This window comes from Heptranchias perlo, chromosome 5, assembly GCF_035084215.1.
Source record: "Heptranchias perlo isolate sHepPer1 chromosome 5, sHepPer1.hap1, whole genome shotgun sequence".
NCBI lineage: Eukaryota > Metazoa > Chordata > Chondrichthyes > Hexanchiformes > Hexanchidae > Heptranchias > Heptranchias perlo.
Window position 1 is genome coordinate 118663135 of NC_090329.1, and position 23405 is coordinate 118686539.

Consider the following 23405-nt stretch of genomic DNA (forward strand, 5'->3'; position numbering starts at 1 on the left):
AGGTCCCAGAGATGAAAAGCCAGTGTCTAACCCAGTGCAAAACCTAGTTCCCCATTGAAGGTATTCATCCACAAGCAGGCAGAAGGGCAATGTATAAACAGTCCAATGTTTCATTATTTTTTCAAAAGATAAATTTTAATCTCTCAAATTAAAATTCAATGCTTAGCTTTCAGATCTTACCAAACAAAATCAAAGGACTTGTGTACTATCAGAGCAAGTTAGGGAGTGGCTATAGATTCAGGTTCTCCCAATGCCTAAGTGTGTTTATCCATTGATTAGTTGAGACATCCAAAACCAGGAAGGTTCCAGTTCAATCCTTAGTCTCTGCTTTGTTACCTGTTCTTAGCCTGGGCAGCGGCAGGAGTGCTACAACTGCCCTCAATATCCCTGGGTTGGGGAGGGGAAAAACAGACCAGATTTTGTGCTTCTGACTGATATCCAGTGACCCGTTGCTGAAAGCGGACGTTGAGTGAGGGTAGAAAGCGGAAGGGTGGGTGTCACGTGGGATCAGATGGTGTGGTGATGCCCCTCCTTTTTTCCTCCACCCACCCACCCCCTGCACTTGAATAGCCTACTACCACTCACGGTCAAGGCTCGTACATGAATAACGGTCACTTGGATGAAGTACCAGAGGGAGGTTATGGAAGAAGAAAGGAATGCCGAGAAAGGAGAAGATAGGGGAGAGAAGAAATGCGTGGACAAAAGTGGGGGGAGAAATGAATATAATGGCTTTAAACTGCAGCGAGGAACCAGTTTTAAACAGTTCTGTATATCTCATCGTCTACAAGCAGCTTAGAGGCTCAAGAAAGCTAATGCTAACCAAATGACTATTATTAATTCAGCATTGTCTACTTTCTGAAGTGCGTGCATCATTACTTGTAAAAACGTAACATAAAAGTTTTGATTTAAAATTCAGTTGCAGATTTTAAGATTATTTACATTTCATAAATTGGCATACAAGAAAAAGTGTAATAAGTGGTAAACTTTTAACTTTTTTACTCACCATTTTTCATCCCTCCTCTTACCTGAAGGTGTTCACTGCTTGCTGGGTTTCTGTTACACAGGTTTCGGTTGCCCTCCTGCAGCTCAGTGAGCGGTCGTTATTCTGGTGTGTGCCTTGACGGTCAGTGTCAGCAGGCTATTTGCCCACGGGGTGGGGGGAAGGGGTAGGGAATCACAGCCTAGGCTGGTCCTGTCCTTGTTGATGCCAACATGTGCATACCTCCACCAGAGCTCTCTGGCTAATTTTGCCTTCCCTAACCCAGGGGCACAGAGGCTAACACCTTTACTACTGTCCTGACTGAGTCAGCTAACTCAGCCCAGACCGGAAATCAAACTTGGAATTTCTCTGGTATGTATGGCTGAGGTACTCACTGGATAAATTCAGACTTTGGGGACTAAGCCTTTTTAAAAAAAAAATAGCCTGATTGTTTCTTTAGTCTACACAGATATGGATGATCTTCCTACTGTGTGACATGAATTAAAGCAGCAAATCTGCCTATTTTCGTGGCCATGCCTTCAGCTGTCTAGGCCCTAAGCTCTGGAATTCCTTCTGTAAATCCCTCCGTCTCTCTACCTCTCCTCCTTTAAGACACTCCTTAAAACCTACCTCTTTGACCTCTTTTGGTCACCTGTCCTAATATCTCCTCATATGACTCGGTGTAACATTTTTTTTGATAACACTCCTGTGAAGCACCTTGGGACATTTTCCTACGTTAAAGGCACTATATAAATGCAAGTTCTTGTTGTAGAGCTTCAAATTAAACAATGGTTCTCCATAATGCAATAGATACCCATTTACGGTAGATTGTGAGAATTGCAGTGAAATGTCTGCTGTCAGCCGTAATGAAGGGAAACCCTCCCCCTGGATAATTGAAGATCCCTAAATCTTGCTTTTACAAATAGCGTGAAAGAATACACAGATTCACCAAGAAAAGATGAAATACAAATGACAAAAAGAAGCCCTGCAAAGAGGTGACATCTGGTGCGAGGATTTGTCCATCAAAAATTCTGGTGGATAGTCGGGCTGGTGGATGATAATATTGTGGATAAGGGAGGGTGAACTATTCAATACAATTGATCTAAATGTGGCTCTAACATAAGACAAAACAAATCAGCACAGGGCAGTGTACTAAACAAGAAAGGAGACTGAAAAACAAAACTCCATTTCATATCTGCAACAACCAGATTTTATTATATGCTTTGGCTTGCTTTATTATGCTAGAGATAAATTATTTCCAAGGCTGATAAAATTATTTCCAATTCTATCCAGCTGGTTCTATTCTGCTTTGCTAATTACATAGGATATTGTCTTTTAGGCAACCACATGTCCTTTCAGTACAAGTAACATAATAGATGCTGACAGAGAGATAGAAGATGATAAATCAGTCAGGCTGCTATGATAACAGTATAAACAATGAAAGTGATACTTGAGTGACTTGTGAACATCAATGAACTATGGTTGAATTATTACTTTAAACTTAAGTGCTAGGCAGTTGTTCTTTATATTGTACAATCTGTTTACATTTTAAACTTTATGACCTTTACAAGAAAATAGGAAAAATCAAGGATGAGAAATGGTCATTTGGCCCATCAAAGCTCATCCTTCTAGTGCTTTAAATTTTCCATCATGGTACATAATCGTATTTTAAATAACCCCAATGTTCTGTGTCTATTACCTTGTTTGGCAGATAATTTCAAACTTTTTCACCAAATATGAAAGTTTTTCTTGATATCTGCTCTAAATCTGTGCCCTCTGGTTACTGGAAACAGTTTCTCCTGTTACAAAAGTATGGAAGTCATGATAACCTTTATAAAACACTGGTTCGGCCACAACTGGAGTATTGTGCCCAGTTCTGGGCACCACACTTTAGGAAAGATGTGAACGCTTTAGAGAGGGTGCAGAAGAGATTTACTAGAATGATTCCAGGGATGAGGGACTTTAGTTACGTGGATAGACTGGAGAAGCTGGGGTTGTTCTCCTCGGAAGGGAGACGGTTGTGAGGAGATTTGATAGAGGTATTCAAAATCATGAAGGGTCTAGACAGAGTAGATAGAGAGAAACTGTTCCCGTTAGCGGAAGAGTCAAGGACCAGAGGACATAGATTTAAGGTGATTGGCAAAAGAACCAAAGGTGACATGAGGAAAACTTTTTTACACAGCGAGTGGTTAGGATCTGGAATGCACTGCCCGAGGGGGTGGTGGAAGTAAATTCAATCATGGCCTTCAAAAGGGAACTGGATAAGTACTTGAAGGCAAGAAATATTCAGGGCTACGAGGATAGGGCGGGGGAGTGGGACTAGCTGGATTGCTCTTGCATAGAGCCGGCATGGACTCGATGGGCCGAATGGCCTCCTTCTATGCTGTAACCTTTTTATGATTCTATGATCCACATTTACTCTATATTCTCCTGAAGTTTGCTACTATCCTCCACATTGTTTACTACATTTCTGGGTTTCTTGACATCTGCAAACTTAGAAATTAGACCCTCTATACCCAAGTCCTGGTCATTACTATGTATCAAAAAGAGCAGTGGTCCTAATACTGACCCCTTATGCTGGAGATCAGTCTTGTTGCTCTTTTCTGTACATTTTCTAATGCATGTATACCTTTCTTAGTGATATAATGACCAAAACTGAAGTCTTCCAAATGGAAGGAAATATCCAAATGTGGCATGTATAATAAAGATGATGGTAATATAAAACCTGAGGATTTGTTGCATCATATAACTTCAATTATAGTAAAACAATTTTTCAGTACTGTGGTACTCCTTCTTTAAATCTTACTAACATTTCCAGAAAATCCAATGACAGAGAAACATTAGATTGAAATTTACTGTTTAAGAGTGACCTATGACAAAACGAGTCACATTTTTAAAAACAAAATGAATGAGAGTTTTCAAGTCTGAATTTTCTGATCTTCAATGCATACTATCAAAAAGAGTGAACCAGGCCACGAATCCATTTAAATATATGGAGCCATGCTTTGTTTTTTAAAAAGTGTGACAAACATCAGAACAGGTTACGCTTACTTTGATGATTGTATACCACCCTTAAAAACAAACACAGCTCAATGTAAAAGTCAACCTGTCTTTTTTTCTCTCTAGATGATTTGTATATAACTGCAACATTTTTTTTAAATGTGTGTGTGTATGCACAAATTTTTTTTTAAATTGGAACAATATACATGAAAACGGGCCAGATTTTTAAACGAATATGAATGAGCCTTGAGTGGAAAGCCCTGTGCATTGCCCTCTCCGCCCTTACAGTTGGTGCTCAGTGAGATGATCCTGAAGCGGAACTATTGTCGCTGGTGCAATTGTTCCCCCCCCCGTCCGGTGCCTTTGTCGGGGTTGGACATGGCCGGCAAATGGCGGAGTCTGTGCGGCGAGGAGAGGCTCCGGCCGAGCCTGAAGAACCTGACCGAGCCGGGGGCCGGGAGAGTGGGGCCCGAGCAGCAGCAGCAGCACCAGGCCCTGCAGGAGCTGGTCAGAGCTCACGTGGAGTCGTTCGACCAGGCGGTGAGCGAGGGGCTGACGCGAGCCGTGCAGGTGAGTGTGGGCCCGGGGCACGTGCACCAGGGGCCGGACCCTGGAGCAGCCCTGGGCGGCTCTTCATTCGTTTAGTTGTGTTTTTGTTTCCCCCCCCGTTTGATTTCTCTCCTCCTCAAAGGCCCGTCACTTCTGGTTTAGGGTCACTGTTCAACAGGCGCTCCATCTCACCCCCCCCCCCCCAAATCTCCCTCCATGTCTGTCCCCGTCCACCCTCAATCCTATTTTTTTTGTATTTTTGTTAATTATTATTATTTGCATTTGTGTTGGTAAGCTATTTGACCACAGGGGGCATCATCTCAGAGACCACTCCTGTCTTCACCCATTGTCTGAACATACACGTATTTGATTTTAAAAAAAGCCTCAACAGCCCATGTTTCTTGTGTGTTTTAACCTGCTGAGTTTGAACAAAAAGCAAAATACAGCAGCTGCTGGAAACCTGGACCAAAAACCAGAAAGTGTTGGAAACGCTCGGCAGGTCACGCAGCATCCGTGGAGAGGGCAGGCAAGAGGTTTTGGGTATGGACCTTTCCTCAGAACTGAACAAGTTGCCGAGGGCGTCTTTCTAAGATGGCGCCGTACGTGATAGTGCAGCATAGAGATGTGATTTCTAAATCTTCCTTCAAATCTCTTACTGACACATTGGTTTAAATATGCTCACCACAGGCTATTCCTCCATTGGAGTTCAATTATAAAAATGAGCGCATCAGCCTGGCGTTAGTGGATGCTGTCATCAACCCCCCCATGGTACCTAAAGGTAGCATCTGCAGTGACCTGAAAGTCTACCCAGCGGAGTGTAGAGGACGACGGAGTACTTACAAGGGCAAGTTAACAGTAAGTGTCGTTTGTTCTGACTCATAGCTTTCTAGAGTGTTTTCAATATAGGTTAAAAAGTGCTGCATTCACATAACCTGCTGCAGGAGTGGAATTATTCTGGTACCAGGTAAAAGATCATCATTATCTCGTTGGCCTAGACTTTTACGATTGGTGTTACTTTTAACGCTGGTTATAACCAGTTTAAAATAACAATGATAGGAAAATCTACCTCCTGTGTTTACAGCCCTTTGGGTCACCTTGAGATGAGTTGATGCATAACTGGATGCGCATCTAGATTTATATCAACCGTATGATTTTCCTGCTTTTAAGCTTAATTTTTAAAATTTGTTCTTGGGATGTGGGCAACGCTGGCATTATTGATGAACTCTACATTAAAAATCAACCACATAGTGTTGAACTGGGGTCATGTGTAGGTCAGAGTGGGTAGGGGAGCATCATTGAACCAGTTGGGTTTTTAATGACTGTCTGGCATGTTCTTGGTCATTTTTCTGGTGCCTGCCCACAAATTACCAAATTTGTTGAATTCAGTTTCACAACTTGCCATGATGGCAGTTGAACTCACAACCACTGGATTGGTAATCCAGCTCTATAACCATTACAGTATCTGCGAGCAATGACTCGCATTCGGGCATGGTTCCATTGCCACTAGGAGTCCCCTGGTACTTCACTCAAGTGGCCGTTCTTCATGTGTTATGCTTGCCAATGATCATCGGTGAGCTGTTCATCCTGTTCGCACTTGTGCAAGATCGTGTCCTCAGCCAACATCTTTACTTGTGTACTTTCCAGTTGCAAGCAGTAGTAATCGGGAGTGGGCACCCTGGATAATTTCCCCTCCCCGCCCCATTCCTAATCCAGGAACACCGAGTTGCACGATTTTAGCTCTCAATTGCCATTGGATAAAATGACTGCACACTGTCGATACCTGATCATTCACTGTTATTCAGCGTTACTGGCAGCTGTGATGTAAACTGGGCATCTGACCTGAGCTGAGTTCAGAGTTTGTGCTGTATCAACATGGTCTGTCATGACCGAGTTATTGGAGAGTTCCACCTGTGTCCTATTTGATAGCCTACAATGTATTTTTAGTTTTAAAAAGGGACAGAGCAATGTATCCAGTCTTTTTCATCTATGTCAGGCCTTTTGCAAACAGCAATTCTTTAACTTTCTTTTTTTTCCCCTTCTCAGGCAGACATTAGCTGGTCAGTGAATGGTGTACCGAAAGGGATTATTAAACAGAGCCTGGGTTTGATCCCCGTTATGGTAAAATCTAAACTCTGCAACCTATACCGCCTCTCTCCACAAGATCTTATTAAGCACCATGAAGAAGCAGAGGTAATGAATTAATATCTTTAGCCTGACTTCCTTCTCTCCTAGTGTGATATTCTATCTTGGGGGGTGGGGGCAGCACTTTAGGGGAAGGAAGAGAGGAAATCTTTCCATACTTAAGAAAAGACATACTTGCTCTCGAGGCAGTACAAAGAAGGTTCACTCAGCTAATCCCGGGGATGAGGGGGCGGACATATGAGGAGAGGTTGAGTAGATTGGGACTCTACTCATTGGAGTTCAGAAGAATGAGAGGCGATCTTATTGAAACATATAAGATTGTGAAGGGGCTTGATCGGGTGGATGCGGTAAGGATGTTCCCAAGGATGGGTGAAACTAGAACTAGGGGGTATAATCTTAGAATAAGGGGCTGCTCTTTCAAAACTGAGATGAGAAGAAACTTCTTCACTCAGAGGGTGGTAGGTCTGTGGAATTTGCTGCCCCAGGAAGCTGTGGAAGCTACATCATTAAATAAATTTAAAACAGAAATAGACAGTTTCCTAGAAGTAAAGGGAATTAGGGGTTACGGGGAGCGGGCAGGAAATTGGACATGAATTTAGATTGATGTTAGGATCAGATCAGCTATGATCTTATTGAATGGCGGAGCAGGCTCGAGGGGCCGATTGGCCTACTCCTGCTCCTATTTCTTATGTTATACAGTAGTTTAACTCTGCTGAGAACATGTTTCTTGCATTGTACAAACTTTTATTACCTTGGGGAAGATTTTTCCAGGTCGCTGTTTTAATGACTTTGTAAACATGGTGGGGATCTGATTATTTCTAGCAAAGGACATAGCTGCCAGACTGGGCCTGCGGCAGGTGGTGAGCGAACCAACACGAGGGAAAAACTTACTTGACCTCGTCCTCACCAATCTACCTGTCGCAAATGCATCTGTCCATGACAGTATTGGTAGGAGTGACCACCGCATAGTCCTCGTGGAGACGAAGTCCCGTCTTCGCACTGAGGACACCATCCAACGTGTTGTGTGGCACTACCACCGTGCTAAATGGGATAGATTCAGAACAGATCCAGCAGCTCAAAACTGGGCAACCATGAGGCGCTGTGGGCCATCAACAGCAGCAGAATTGTATTCCAGCACAATCTGTAACCTCATGGCCCAGCATATTCCTCACTCTACCATTACCAACAAGCCAGGGGATCAACCCTGGGTTCAATGAGGAGTGTAGAAGAGCATGCCAGGAGCAGTACCAGGCGAACCTAAAAATGAGCTGCCAACCTAGTGAAGCTACAACTTAGGACGACATGCATGCTAAACAGCGGAAACAACATGCTATAGACAGAGCTAAGTGATTCCACAACCGACGGATCAGATCAAAGCTCTGCAGTCCTGCCACATCCAGTCGTGAATGGTGGTGGACAATTTAACAACTAACGGGAGGAGGAGGCTCTGCAAAGATCTCCATCCTCAATGATGGCGGAGTCCAGCACGAGTGCAAAAGACAAGGCTGAAGCGTTTGCAACCATCTTCAGCCAGAAGTGCCGACTGGATGATCCATCCAGGCCTCCTCCCGATATTCCCACCATCACAGAAGCCAGTCTTCAGTCAATTCGATTCACTCCACGTGATATCAAGAAACGGCTGAGTGCACTGGATACAGCAAAGGCTATGGGCCCCGACAACATCCCGGCTGTAGTGCTGATGACTTGTGCCCAAGAACTAGCTGCACCTCTAGCCAAGCTGTTCCAGTACAGCTACAACACTGGCATCTACCTGACAATGTGGAAAATTGCCCAGATACGTCCTGTCCACAAAAAGCAGGACAAATCCAATCCGGCCAATTACCGCCCCATTAGTCTACTCTCAATCATCGGCAAAGTGATGGAAGGTGTCGTCGACAGTGCTATCAAGCGGCAATAATCTGCTCACCGATGCTCAGTTTGGGTTCCGCCAGGACCACTCAGTTCCAGACCTCATTATAGCCTTGGTCCAAACGTGGACAAAAGAGCTGAATTCCAGAGGTGAGGTGAGAGTGACTGCCCTTGACATCAAGGCAGCATTTGACTGAGTGTGGCACCAAGGAGCCCTAGTAAAATTGAAGTCAATGGGAATCGGGGAAAACTCTCCAGTGGCTGGAGTCATACCTAGCACAAAGGAAGATGGTAGTGGTTGTTGGAGGCCAATCATCTCAGCCCCAGGGCATTGCTGCAGGAGTTCTTCAGGGCAGTGTCCTAGGCCCAACCATCTTCAGCTGCTTCATCAATGACCTTCCCTCCATCATAAGGTCAGAAATGGGGATGTTCGCTGATGATTGCACAGTGTTCAGTTCCATTCGCAACCCCTCAAAATAATGAAGCAGTCCGAGCCCGCATGCAGCAAGACCTGGACAACATCCAGGCTTGGGCTCATAAGTGGCAAGTAACATTCGCGCCAGATAAGTGTCAGGCAATGACCATCTCCAACAAGAGAGAGTCTAACCACCTCCCCTTGACATTCAACGGCATTACCATCGCCGAATCCCCCACCATCAACATCCTGGGGGTCACCATTGACCAGAAACTTAACTGGACCAGCCATATAAATAGTGTGGCTACAAGAGCAGGTCAGAGGCTGGGTTTTCTGCGGCGAGTGACTCACCTCCTGACTCCCCAAAGCCTTTCCACCATCTACAAGGCACAAGTCAGGAGTGTGATGGAATACTCTCCAGTTGCCTGGATGAGTGCAGCTCCAACAACACTCAAGAAGCTCGACACCATCCAGGACAAAGCAGCCCACTTGATTGGCACCCCATCCACTACCCTAAACATTCACTCCCTTCACCACCGGCGCACTGTGGCTGCAGTGTGTACCATCCACAGGATGCACTGCAGCAACTCGCCAAGGCTTCTTCAACAGCACCTCCCAAACCCGCGACCTCTATCACCTGGAAGGACAAGAGCAGCAGGCACATGGGAACAACACCACCTGCATGTTCCCCTCCAAGTCACACACCACCCGACTTGGAAATATATCGCCGTTCCTTCATCGTCGCTGGGTCAAAATCCTGGAACTCCCTTCCTAACAGCACTGTGGGAGAACCTTCACCACACGGACTGCAGTGGTTCAAGAACATAGGAACAGGAGTAGGCCATTCAGCCCTCATGCCTGCTTCGTCATTTGATAAGATCATGGCTGATCTGTGATCTAACTCCATATACCTGCCTTTGGCCCGTATCCCTTAATACCTTTGGTTGCCAAAAACCTGTCTATCTCAGATTTAAATTTAGCAATTGAGCTAGTATCAATTGCTGTTTGCGGAAGAGAGTTCCAAACTTCTACAACCCTTTGTGTGTGGAAATGTTTTCTAATCTCCCTCCTGAAAGGTCTGGCTCTAATTTTTAGACTGTGCCCCCTACTCCTAAAATCCCCAACCAGCGGAAATAGTTTCTCTCTATCCACCCTATCTGTTCCCCATAATATCTTTATAAACTTCGATCAGATCACCCCTTAACCTTCGAAACTCCAGAGAATACAACCCCAATTTGTGTAATCTCTCCTTGTAACTTAACTCTTGAAGTCCGGGTATCATTCTAGTAAACCTACGCTGCACTCCCTCCAAGGCCAATATATCCTTCCGAAGGTGCGGTGCCCAAAACTGCTCACAGTACTCCAGGTGCGGTCTAACCAGGGTTTTGTATAGCTGCAGCATAACTTCTGCCCTCTTGTACTCTCGTCCTCTTGATTATTTTCTGCACCTGTTCATGACACTTCAATGATCTATGTACCTGAACCCCTAAGTCCCTTTGGACATTCACTGTTTTTAACTTTTTACCATTTAGAAAGTACCCTGTTCTATCCTTTTTTGATCCAAAATGGATGACCTCACATTTGTCTGCATTGAATTCCATTTGCCACAGTTTTGCCCATTCACCTAATCTATCAATATCACTTTGTAATTCTATGTTTTCATCTACACTGCTTACAATGCCACCAATCTTTGTGTCATCGGCAAACTTAGATATGAGACTTTCTATGCCTTCGTCTAAGTCGTTAATAAATATTGTGAATAATTGAGGCCCCAAGACAGATCCCTGCGGGACTCCACTAGTCACATCCTGCCAATGTGAGTACCTTCCCATTATCCCTACTCTCTGTCGCCTTTCGCTCAGCCAACTTCCTAACCAAGTCCGTACTTTTCCCTCGATTCCATGGGCTTCTATCTTAGCTAACAGTCTCTTATGCGGGACCTTATCAAATGCCTTCTGGAAGTCCATATAAATAACATCCATTGACATTCCCCTGTCCACTACTTTAGTCATCTCTTCAAAAAATTCAATCAGGTTTGTCAGGCACAACCTACCTTTCACAAATCCATGCTGGCTCTCTCCGATTAACTGAAAATTCTCGAGGTGTTCAGTCACCCTATCCTTAATTATAGACTCCAGCATTGCTCACCACCACCTTCTCAAGGGCAATTAGGGATGGGCAATAAATGCCGGCCTCGCCAGCGACGCCCACATCCCATGAATGAATAAAAAAAAAAGTTATGAACAATTTCTGTTAGAATTTCTCTGCGAAGAATGAATTCAGGAAATTGTCCCAATACTTTTATGATATCGCTAAAGCATAGTTCTTCCCCACCCCCCCCCCCCCCCCCCCCAATCTAGACCTGGTGTGTTCTATTCATGAAGATCCTTTAAAAATCCCCACATAAATGTTGCTGAGGAATCTGTTTTCATTCACTGATTGTCTGGAATAGGCATACTGGAAGCGGACTTTCTCAGTTGATGTTAAGTCAGCATATCTTGTGATCTTTCAGCATTAAACAGGGGTGATACAGGACCTCCACGAATAAGGTTGTGTTTTGAAAAGTAAAATTTAAAGATAGAGGTGACGGGTGAGTAATTATCATTGACTGTACTCAAAGAATTGCTGCTTTGAGTTCAAAATTAAGATCAACTTGACATACTGTAATTTTAGAGAAGAGACACCGGATGGAAACTGATGTATATCCTTTTTCAACAGGAGATGGGAGGATACTTCATAATAAATGGTATAGAAAAGATCGTCCGGATGTTGATTATGCCACGACGAAATTTTCCAATTGCTATGGTGAGACCCAAGTGGAAGAGCAGAGGACCTGGCTACACCCAGTATGGTAATTGCAGATTTTAAAAAGAAATTTAGAGCTTGATAACTGAGCGTTATTTTAATCATGGTTGAGATTTTGGGAAATGTGAATTAAAAGCACATTAGATTTTGTGTTATCTGCACCAGTGCTAGTAATGGTTGGTTCATGGAAGATTTCTTTCTGAATCCTCCACTTGTTTGGTTCCCAAAATCACATCATTTCCAGTAATATGCCCATGTACGTCCCCAGTGGCGTCAACCCTTTCCTCCTCTTATTCGCCCCTCTCCCCGCAATTTTCCTCCCTCTGCCTGAAGTGATGACTCCTGCCTAGTTCCGTGCGCACAGGGCACCTTGGCCCAACTGGCCCTCATTCATGTGTGAGCCCTAACAGCGGGTGTTGACAGACTGTCGAATGTCTCAGCTGAGCCTGAATCTGTCCTCATCTGACATCGATCAACATGTACTTCCAAGAGGGGTCACTGGATAGCAAGCAGGAATGAGAACTATACCTGATTTGTTTTTTGTTATTTTCCCTCTCCAATCCGAAACCACTATAGCCAATTGTAGCACCTCGACCACTGCCCCTTGGGCTGAGATCAGCTCACATAGCACAGACCGACGATTGAATGTGCGATCTTTGTTGGTCTGTGTGATTGTGCTGCTTATCAGATAAAATTGATGAGCCATTCAGGGGAACCAGTGACTAGTTTTTAAACTGTACTGTCGTGTCAACAATCTTTTTCTTGAAGACTACTGTTACAAATTGGTCTCTTGTGGTCTATTGCTCAGTGGTACACACAACAGTCAGCCTACCTTTGCATTAAACACACGTGTGACCGCATTGAAGTTCAGTAATTCTGTATTATGGCGTAATCAGCAACCTCCCATGAGGCCCGGAGTTTGGAGGAAAACAGTGCTCTTGGAGGGTTGTAAGGCTGGAGGAGGTTACAGAGAAAGGGAGAAGCGAGGCCATGGATGGATTTGAACATGGGGATGAGAATTTTAAAATCAGGGCATTGATGGACTGGGAACCAATGAGCGCGGGTGATGAGTGAGTGGGATGTGGTGCAGGTTAGGATATGGGCAGCAAAGTTTTGTATGAGCTCAAGTTTATGAATGGCAGAAGATGGGAGGCTGGCCAAGAGAGCGTTGGAATAGTCAAGTCTGGAGGTAATAAAAGCATAGATGAGGGTTTCAGCAGCAGATGGGCTGAGGAGACAAGTGATGTTGTGGAAGTAGGCAGTTTTTGTGATGGAGCAGATATGGGGTCAGATAGGACGCCGAGGTTGTGAACAGTTTGGTTCAGCCTGAGACATTGGCCAGGGAGAAATGGAAAAGAAGAGAGAGAATGGAATTGTTGGCAAGGGAACGGAGTTTGTGGCGGGGACTAAAGACAATGGCTTTGGCCTTCCCATGGTTAATTAGAGGAAAATGCGGCTTATCCAGGACTGGCTGTCGGGCAGTAGTCTGATAACACAGAAGCAGTGGAGGGATCGAGAGAGGTGGTGGTGAGGTAAAGCTGGGTGTTGTCAGCGTGCATGTGGAACGTGATGCCACGTCTTCAGATGATGTCGCCGAGGGTTAGCATGTAAGTAAGAAATAGGAGGGGGCCAAGGATAGATAGCAGGGCAGGAAGAGAAGCCATTGCAGGAGATTCTCTGGCTACAACTGGATAGGTGAGAGTGGGAAGGGCAGTCCCACTCAATGGAGACAATGGAAGAGAGACGTTGGAGGAGGATGGTGTGGTCAACCATGTCAAAGGCTGTGGAGAGGATGAGGAGGGCTAATGCACTACAGTCAAAGTCACATAGGATGCTATTTGTGACTTTAGTTAGGGGCCTTTCAGTGCTGTGGCAGGAGCAGAAACCTGATTGGAGAGGTTCAAACATGGAGTTGCGGGAAAGATTGGCACGGACTTGGGAGGTGACAACACGTTCGAGGACTTTGGAGAGAAAAGGGAGGTTGGAGATGGGGCAGCAATTTGCAAGGTCAAGGGTGGCGATCAGTCAAATTTTTTCAAGAGGGCGTGATGATGGAAGATTTGAAAGGGAAATGGACGGTACCAGAGAGGGAACCATTTACAATATCAGATGGACAGTTGGTAGTGGTGAAAAGAAGCCGGGGGGGGGGGGTGTTATCTTTGCATTCCAGGATGATCCTAGAGATGTGAGCAGTTTGGCGGAGGAGAGCAGGGCCCAATAGTGCTTGATGTGGTTCAGCGACGATGAATGGCTAAACTAGTTTTACGCCATATACGTTCAAGCCTGCGCCCCTTGGACTTGAGGGAGCCGTACCATAGGGAATGACCAGGGTGTGAGAGAGAATAAAGCGTTTTATTGGGGACAAGGGCATCAAAGAGGTAGGAGAGGGTGAGATTGAAGAGCTCAATAGCTGTAGAAGCATCGTGGTGAACGGAGGGCCAAACGCGAGACGGTTGGGAGTTTTGAAAGTGGTGGTGGTGTTGGGGGAGACTTTGTTCCAGGGGCATATGCAGAAGGAAGTGAGGTTGGAAGGGGGATGTGAGTGGTGAGGGATTCAGAGAAGTGATCAGAGATGGTCTTAAGAGTCTGTGATTCAGACGAAGGGAATAGAGAGGCCACGTGAGATGACTCGTGAACAGGGGTAGGAGAGTTTATATGGAGGGAGAGGTTAAGGGTGGACAGGAAGGTATTGAACTCAGAGGAGAGAGGGAAAAGTACATTGAGATGTTGAAATCAGAGCGGAAGTCACTCGGTGCAGAGGCTGAGAGCAGTGGGATTGGTGAATGTAGCTCCAGTTGAAGAGCTGGTACTGGCGTGGTTGGGCTGAGTAGCAGCTTCCTGTGCTCTGAGCTGATTTGCAGTCCCTATTTTGATCTTTGCTGAGTGCGTAACATGGAGCTGGATTTGTACCATCGAGTCTACAGCACAGAAACAGGCCATTTGGCCCAACTGGTCTATGCTGGCGTTTATGCTGTACACGAGCCTCCTTCCACCCCTCTTCATCTAACCGGGTACGGTAGCATAGTGGTTATGTTACTGGGCTAGTAATCCAGAGGCCTGGACTAAAATCCAGAGTCATGAGTTCAAATCCTGCCACGGCAGCTGGCGAATTTAAATTCAATTAATTAATTTTAACCAGTGGACATAGTGTATTTAGACTTCCAGAAGGCATTCGACAAGGTGCCACATAAAAGATTATTACTTAAGATAAAAAATCACGGGATTGGGGGTAATATTCTGGCATGGGTGGAGGATTGGTTATCGAACAGGAAGCAGAGAGTTGGGATAAATGGTTCATTTTCGGACTGGCAACCACAGGGGTCGGTGCTGGGTCCCCAACTCTTTACAATCTATATTAACGATTTGGAGGAGGGGACCGAGTGCAACATATCAAAATTTGCAGATGATACAAAGATGGGAGGGAAAGTAGAGAGTGAGGAGGACATAAAAAACCTGCAAGGGGATATAGACAGGCTGGGTGAGTGGGCGGAGATTTGGCAGATGCAATATAATGGAAAATGTGAGGTTATGCACTTAGGCAGGAAAAATCAGAGAGCAAGTTATTTTCTTAATGGCGAGAGACTGGAAAGTACTGCAGTACAAAGGGATCTGGGGGTCCTAGTGCAAGAAAATCAAAAAGTTGGTATGCAGGTGCAGCAGGTGATCAAGAAAGCCAACGGAATGTTGGCTTTTATTGCTCGGGGGATAGAATATAAAAACAAGGAGGTATTGCTGCAGTTATATAAGGTATTGGTGAGACCGCACCTGGAATACTGCATACAGTTTTGGTGTCCATACTTAAGAAAAGACATACTTGCTCTCGAGGCAGTACAAAGAAGGTTCACTCGGTTAATCCCGGGGATGAGGGGGCGGACATATGAGGAGAGGTTGAGTAGATTGGGACTCTACTCATTGGAGTTCAGAAGAATGAGAGGCGATCTTATTGAAACATATAAGATTGTGAAGGGTCTTGATCGGGTGGATGCAGTAAGGATGTTCCCAAGGATGGGTGAAACTAGAACTAGGGGGCATAATCTTAGAATAAGGGGCTGCTCTTTCAAAACTGAGATGAGGAGAAACTTCTTCACTCAGAGGGTGGTAGGTCTGTGGAATTTGCTGCCCCAGGAAGCTGTGGAAGCTACATCATTAGATAAATTTAAAACAGAAATAGACAGTTTCCTAGAAGTAAAGGGAATTAGGGGTTATGGGGAGCGGGCAGGAAATTGGACATGAAGCTGAGTTCGGATCGGTCAATGCCCTGTGGGTGGCGGAGAGGGCCCAGGGGCTATGTGGCCGGGTCCTGCTCCTACTTCTTGTGTTCTTTAGATTTGTGGTTGGGATCAGATCAGCCATGATCTTATTGAATGGCGGAGCAGGCTCGAGGGGCCGATTGGCCTACTGCTGCTCCAATTTCTTATGTTCTTATGTAACCCTATCAGCATACCCTTCTATTCCTTTCTCCCTCATCTGCTTACCGAGCTTCCCCTTAAATGCATCTCTGCTATTTGCCTCAACTACTCTTTGTGGAAGCGCATTCCACATTCTTAACACTCTTTGGGTAAAGAAGTTTCTCCTGAATTCTCCATTAGATTTATTAGTGACTATCTGATATTTATGACCTCTAGTTTTGAACTCCTCCACAAGTGGAAACATCTTCTCTATGTCTACCCTATCAAACCCTTTCATAATCTTAAAGACCTCTATCAGGTCACCCCTTAGTCTTCTCTTTTCTAGGGAAAAGAACCCCAGCCTGTTCAGCCTTTCCTGATAAGGATATCCTCTCAGTTCTAGTATCATCCTAGTAAATCTTTTTTGCACCCTCTTCAATGCCTCTATGTCCTTTTTATAATATGGAGACCAGAACTGTGCACAGTTCTCCCAAGTGTGCACAATTCTAACCAAGGTTCTATACCAGATCGAGGTGGTGTTTGTGTGGCTTCCCTATTAATACGTAGTTTGTTGTCTCTGCACCAAGACTTCCCACTTCTGCAGAGCTAAAGGATACTAAAGGCACTTGCAGTGTTGCAGCATCAGTATTGATTTTAATGTGCTGGGCAATGACTATCAATAGTTACGTCAGCAAATTTAAAACTCTTGATCCTGAACATGATCCTTGCTATACTTGCAGCAATTTTCCAATAAACGAGAATAGTAAGGTTCCCTCAATGACTCTGTGAGCTTATCCAGTCAGTAACTGACCAAAACATACCAGGAAGATCTCACTTTTGATATCTGTGCTGAGTAAGCTGGGACAGTGGTAGGGATGGTGCAATTATTATTTATTAATTTTAAAAAATTTGTTCTAAGGATGTGGGCGACGCTAGCAAAACTGACATTTATTGCCCATACCTAGTTGCCCTGAGAAAATTTGCCACAAACTTTCTACCTCTTCCTGGCTACTATTGCAGGCTGAACCAGACTGTTCGCAACCTCCCGTGTTCTCTGAATTGAGCCTCTGAACCCATATCCTCTCACCACATTTTATTGCAATGTTTAAACCAGATTGATTTTAACAAAGTCCCGAAGGCAGAAAACAGTCTGCAGTAACACAGGCTGTTCACATCAGAACAGAGGGGCTACTCTGCAGGTATATTACTCTTACACACCAATGACTCAAGCAACTTTGACTGTACAACCACTAAAGTTGTGAATATTTCCTGCCAGCACGCTGGAGAACCCTACACCTCTTCACTCCCACCTCAGCCTATCTGCCACTCGAACACTCATTCTTGCTGTTGTCACCTCCAGACTTTAAAATTCCCATGATCTCCTGGTCAGCCTCCCATCTTTGTAAACTTCAGCTCATCCAAAACTCTGCTGGCCGTAATCCTATCTTGCACCAAGCACCACTCACCCATTACTCCTAGCCCTACATTGGTTCCTGGTTCCTCAAAACTGCAAATTTAAAATCCTGATCCTCATGCTTGATGGGCTAATTTGACTGCCAGCCAACTGTGTCATGAAGTGGTAGAAGATTGGTTCATTCCCCCTCAGTGCACTCCCTATTACTTATGCTGTTAGAATGGTATTGAGGAGAGGCCTGGGATCAGGTTGCCTGCTCACATTTCTTGTTCGTGACTTTGCAAGACTTGAGGGGGAGAAAATATTAACTTGCAATAAAGTGATAGTTAATGAAAATGATACGAGCGTTTTGAAAACTATGCAAACTCTGAGTGTTGCGTTTCTCCTACCAGGTATCAGCATGCACTGTGTGAAGGATGAGCACACTGCTATTAATATGAACCTCCACTATCTGGACAACGGCACCATAATGGTCAACTTCATTTACCAGAAGGAACTCTTCTTCATACCACTTTGCTTTGCACTTAAGGTAAGATGGAATATTGCACTGGCTGCAATTGGGCTGGGATTAAAAACATGCTGAATCTTTTTGAGGGATGTGTTTTGGTATTAAATCTTGCATTCCACGGTCTAGTTGGTTTACTTTACAGGTGAGAATCTCACCAAACCACTCTAGTTCTTAGGGGCAATGGGCTGGTGCTGGGCACTGATGCTCAGAGTTATGCAGTAGCGGATGAGTAAGTTCGGTCTTTGCTCTTCTCCATTCCTGATCCGAGCTGTACTGAATGGGGAGACTGTGGATAGCTCTCTCAAAGAGGCATGATGGGCCAAATGACGACCTTCTGTGATGTATGATTCCGTGATTCTATATCTCCCTGCAAAGGGAGGGAAAATGGGAGGGAGAGCATCGGATATGACTGCTTCTGCTGTTTCCTGTTGCCTGCTTTAGAGTGTACTGGAAATGGTCTGGGTGTAGACTATCTGACTATCACCTCAGCAGCAGAGCAGTCAAGGCTGGATGGACTAAAGATCTGAAGATGGGGGTTGGGCAGGAAGAATTTACAAAAGAAAAGCTACTAAATAACCAAAGATTTGTTGACTTATTTATTTATATTATTAGCATGGAAAACTGGCAGTGAAAATATGAAATAAATCATTTCTAATAGTGCAGATACCAATTAAAGGGGCATTAATAGGGGCTTTAGATGCAAGTTTGCCCCATAGTTGATGGTGGGAAGAGCCTAAAATGGGGCAGAAAAATAAATCAAATGGAGCAAAGAAAAGGAAGGAAGATTTTGAAACAAAAACAAGGGGTACCCCAAAACACACACAAAATCAATTTGAATTTTTGAATATGTCTTTATTCATAACATATTACATGATACTTAAAAAAAATATATATTTTAGGCTGTAAATCCTATTAGTTGCCTCTTTGTAATAATAGTTATTCTGTACTCGGGGACCTTTATCTTTGCTTTGGCCAGTCTTGTAACAGGGCTCTCTCCGCTTTCCTTTTCAGTTCTCCACTCGAAATGATAGCCTGACTCTTTGCTGTCCAGGTGCTGTCAGACCTGCTATGTATTTTCAGAATTTGCTGTTTTATTTCACCCTTACCTAGTAGTGTTTTTCCTGTCTTATTTTGCAGGCGATGGTTGATTTCACAGACTACCAGATTTACCAGGAGCTGATTAAAGGAAAAGAGGACAACTCCTTCTTTAAGAGTTGTGTGGCACAGATGTTGAGAATGGTGATGATGGAAGGGTGCACCACAAAGAAGCAAGTCCTGAATTATCTGGGGGAGAGATTCCGTGTGAAACTTTACCTCCCAGAGTGGTACACGAACGAGCAAGCTGCAGAATTCCTGCTTGAGTAAGTGATGCTTTTTTTATGCGCATATGCTTTTGTGTATGTCCAGACCTGGAGCCAGACTGGTGAACTGAATTAAACTGATGCCTAGAAGAGAAGCAGCAGTCGGATGAGTGACATCGAAACCATAATGGTGAGAGGGAAGTGGCAGTAGGTTGACAGGCTGGTGACAGTCTTGTATCTCCGCTGCTGTGCGTTCAGTAGGCCCAGCACAGATTCCTGTGGAGTGTGTCTCGTCTTTAAAGTGTGTGGAATTTCTTTTTACACTAACCCTTTGATTTCTGCCCTCAATTCATGTGGCCACATTTCTTTTAATTCCACGTGCTATTATCTTTTTCATAAGTCTCTTTATGTGGCATCTTATTGAGAGCTTCAAAGAATTGCACACAGTTGGTCAAAAATGACCCGACTTTTTAAAATCTGTGCTAACTGCCCTCGATTCTCATCCTTGTTCTCGAATCCCTCCATGGCCTCGCCCCTCCCTATCTGTGCAACCTCCTACAACCCTCTGAGATCTCTGCGTTCCTCCAATCCTTGCCTCTCGCGCATCCCCGATTATAATCACTCCATCATTGACGGCCATGCCTTCGGCTGCCTGGGCCCTAAGCTCTAGAATTCACTCTCTCAACTCTGCTTCTCTAACTCTCTCTCCTCCTTTAAGACACTCCTTAAAACCTACCTCTTTGACCAAGCTTTTGGCCATCTGTCCTAATATCTTTTTATGTGGCTCGGTGTCAGATTTTGTTTGATTACATTCCTGTGGAGCTCCTTGGGACGTTTTACTACGCTAAAGCCGCAATATAAATGCAAGTTGTTGTTGTTGATTAATTAATTAACTCTCATCTTAGTAATTTCATCCCGTATTATAGACTTTGATAGTTTACCAACAACTAAAGTAAGATTAACTGGCCTAGAATTTCCTGGATTATCTCTCTATCCTGTCTTGAAAAGGGGTGTCACATTTGCCACTCCATTCTCAATTTTCCTTTACAAAGAATTTTGGAAAATTAGTAAGATGATATGGATTTTCAAGGTTGAATAACTTCTTTAGTACCATCTCTAGTTGAATAATAACCCTCACCAACTGTTCTACACCTACTCCTGGTGATTCTACAATCCTCTTATCCACCTTCTCTGAAAACCAAGGGATAAAAACTTAATATTCTTGTCGGAGGTATACAGTGATTGGAAAAGATTTAGGTGTCTATTTAGTTATCCACTTTTCTGTTAACATTGTGTGTAACAAAGAACGAGTCCATTAGACTTCTCAAAATACCTTAAATTGAAAAGATTGCCTTATTGTTAATTTAATATTAGAATTGATCTTAGCTGTTAAATTGTCTTGTTAGGTTGAATAAGAATTCCTGTTGTCTTGTCTCATCATTGAGCTGGGAAAGAATTACTCTGAATTACATGACCACAGTCCATTGAGTCAAGCAGTGCTTCATGGGATAGCTAGCTGCAGGTCAAAAAGAAAATATCTAAACTTTATATAACTTGGCAGGATGGAAAATTCATCTTTCACTTTTTATACATTGTAATTTTTTGTATTTTTAAAAAAAAGTTTCTTCAGTGAATCTGTCTTAAGTAGTTTTGTGACGTCTAATCCTGCCCATTTGGAGTTGGGTTGAGATCACTTTGTTTATCTTTAGTTAAGAAGGAAGCAAGCAAGTTCTTATATTTATATGGCATCTCTCAGAAGTATCTGAAAGCACTTCACATGCAAGTCATTATTGTACAATTAACAGCCACTGTTGTTATACAGGTGAATACTTTGTGCACAGTATTGTCACAGAGACGGCAGTGAAATGAATGACCAGTCAGTCTGTTTTTTTAGGTTGTGTTGGTTGGAGGAGAAATGTTGGGTAGGATATCTGTCATTCTTCTTTGAATACTGCATGGGATCTTTAACATCCCCCTGAACTAATGGAACAGGCAGACGGGCCTCGGTTTAACATCTTAGTATTACAGTGAAGTGTCAACTTAGATTAAGTGCTTTAGGACACTTGCAGCCAGTGGAAACGAGAAGACTTTTTTGCATTTTGTAACAGTCATTTGCAAAGAAACGTGTTTCAAACTGGTTTGCTTACATGACAGTTTGAGATGCCTCTTATTCCGTTTAAAGGATGAACTCTTCGACAACTTGATATTTGGTGCAAATAAACTGAAATTATTTAGGATCTTGGATCAAGATTTTCCCCTTGTGGGAGAGGAAGCGTTTAGCCCATAGGCTTGGTTGTATTTGAACCCAGGTCTCAAAAAGTTCAATGGACCACCCGGTCCAAAAACATTTTAATTTTAAAACAATGCCGTGTGCTATGTGCTAATATGTAAAGGAACCTCTCTACTAAATTTGTCCATTCACTTCAAAAACTGTCATGTTAAGAATTGGTCTACAATACTGTTACCTAGAAACACAGCTAATGATTTTATTAGTGTGTGTTTCCTACGGTTAATACTTGGTATATAAGATTGTGCTCTCTTTGTTCATCCGCAGTCAGTGCCTGTGTATACATCTAAAATCCAATGTGGAGAAGTTTTATTTGCTCTGCTTGATGACCCGGAAGCTGTTTGCATTTGCCAAGGATGAATGTCAGGAAGAGAATCCAGATAGTTTGATAAATCATGAAGTGTTGACTCCCGGACAGCTCTATTTGATGTTTTTGAAGGTTAGTCCACTGCATTATACTAGGAATGGGCTGGTACTCATATATCTAAATGTAGATTATATTTGCAACACCCACCTGAAACCCACACTACTGTAATTGCAACCTAATTTCCCGATTTTGATTTTTTGCAATAATTGCAAAATATGATTTTAATTAACTTTTTTGAATGGGGAGCGGGTAAAATGTGACACTTTTGTCAACTGTATCTGAGAATGACCTTTTATCAATTTCCACATAGAGTATATTTACAGTCTGCTGTCAACCTCGCCAGAGCTCCAATAACAATTTTTTGCAATAGCAATTTTTAATATAAAATAAAAGGCCCTACTGGTAGTTTCCAGGTTTTTTTCATTTGATTTTTATTTGTTCTCGGGATGTGCCCGTCCTGAGTTGCTCAGAGAGGCTGATAGTTGGGTCTTCTCCATGAATCACTGCAATCCTTGAACTGTTGGTGTTCCCATGATGCTATTAGGTAGAGAATTCCAGGATCTTGATCCACTGATGATGAAGAAATGAAGATATATATCCAAGCCAGGATGGTGTGAGACCTGGAGGTGTTGGTAGTCTCATGACCTTGGCGCTTTTGTCTTTCTTGGTGGTAAAGATCACAGGAATGGGAGGTGCTGTTGAAGCAAGCTTGGTTACCGTTCATTGTGTGCATCACATTTGCCTGATGGATTTGAATATTATGAACTAATGCTGCTTTTTCAGTATATAATGGGTTAATTCAATGGTAGATGGAGGTAATTTCATACATAATGATCCTTAGTTTGTAGTGCCCTCTGGTGGTTTATTAAAAAGACATTAATTTATATATAATGAATTACCGCATCTTCCAGAAACATCCCAAAGCACTCCACTTTGAAATGCAGACTCTTGTATGTGGGCAAATGTGGCAGCCATTTTCCACACAGCCAGATCCCACAAACAACCTGAGATGAATGGCAAGTTAATCTCTTTTTGATGGTGTTGGTTAAGGGAGGAATTTTGGCTAGGTTACCAGGTGAACTCCCTGAATAGTGCCATGGGACCCTTTAACATCCAGTTAAGCTATTGGAACAGGCAGATGGGGCCTCAATTTCAACATTTGGAAAACAGGTGATCACAGTGAGTGAAGTTAGTGCTGGGGAATGGAGCACTTTCAGCATCAAGGGCCCTCCCAGGTCAGGTAGCAATCATGTAGAGAAAAACAGGACAGCATTCCTTACTGGACAATTTTCCTTTTTTTAATATGTCAAATTAGGTCAATTTTGAGCTCTGAGCTCGCTAGTAACGGGATTGAGACTGTCCAAACTCATTTCAAATAGGA

General features: G+C 43.6%; 1 protein-coding gene across 1 annotated transcript in view; it reads left to right on the forward strand.

Annotated features, from left to right (window-relative positions):
• The first annotated feature begins 4333 nt into the window (after window positions 1–4333).
• The window catches only part of polr1b (RNA polymerase I subunit B), a 33163-nt gene continuing 14091 nt past the window's right edge, over window positions 4334–23405 (forward strand). The window contains exons 1-7 of the mRNA XM_067985121.1: window positions 4334–4549; window positions 5216–5383; window positions 6572–6718; window positions 11673–11805; window positions 17954–18090; window positions 19207–19430; window positions 21925–22096. Coding sequence (XP_067841222.1) covers window positions 4358–4549; window positions 5216–5383; window positions 6572–6718; window positions 11673–11805; window positions 17954–18090; window positions 19207–19430; window positions 21925–22096 — 1173 coding nt within the window. The 5' untranslated portion in view covers window positions 4334–4357. The remainder of the gene's footprint in view (window positions 4550–5215; window positions 5384–6571; window positions 6719–11672; window positions 11806–17953; window positions 18091–19206; window positions 19431–21924; window positions 22097–23405) is intronic.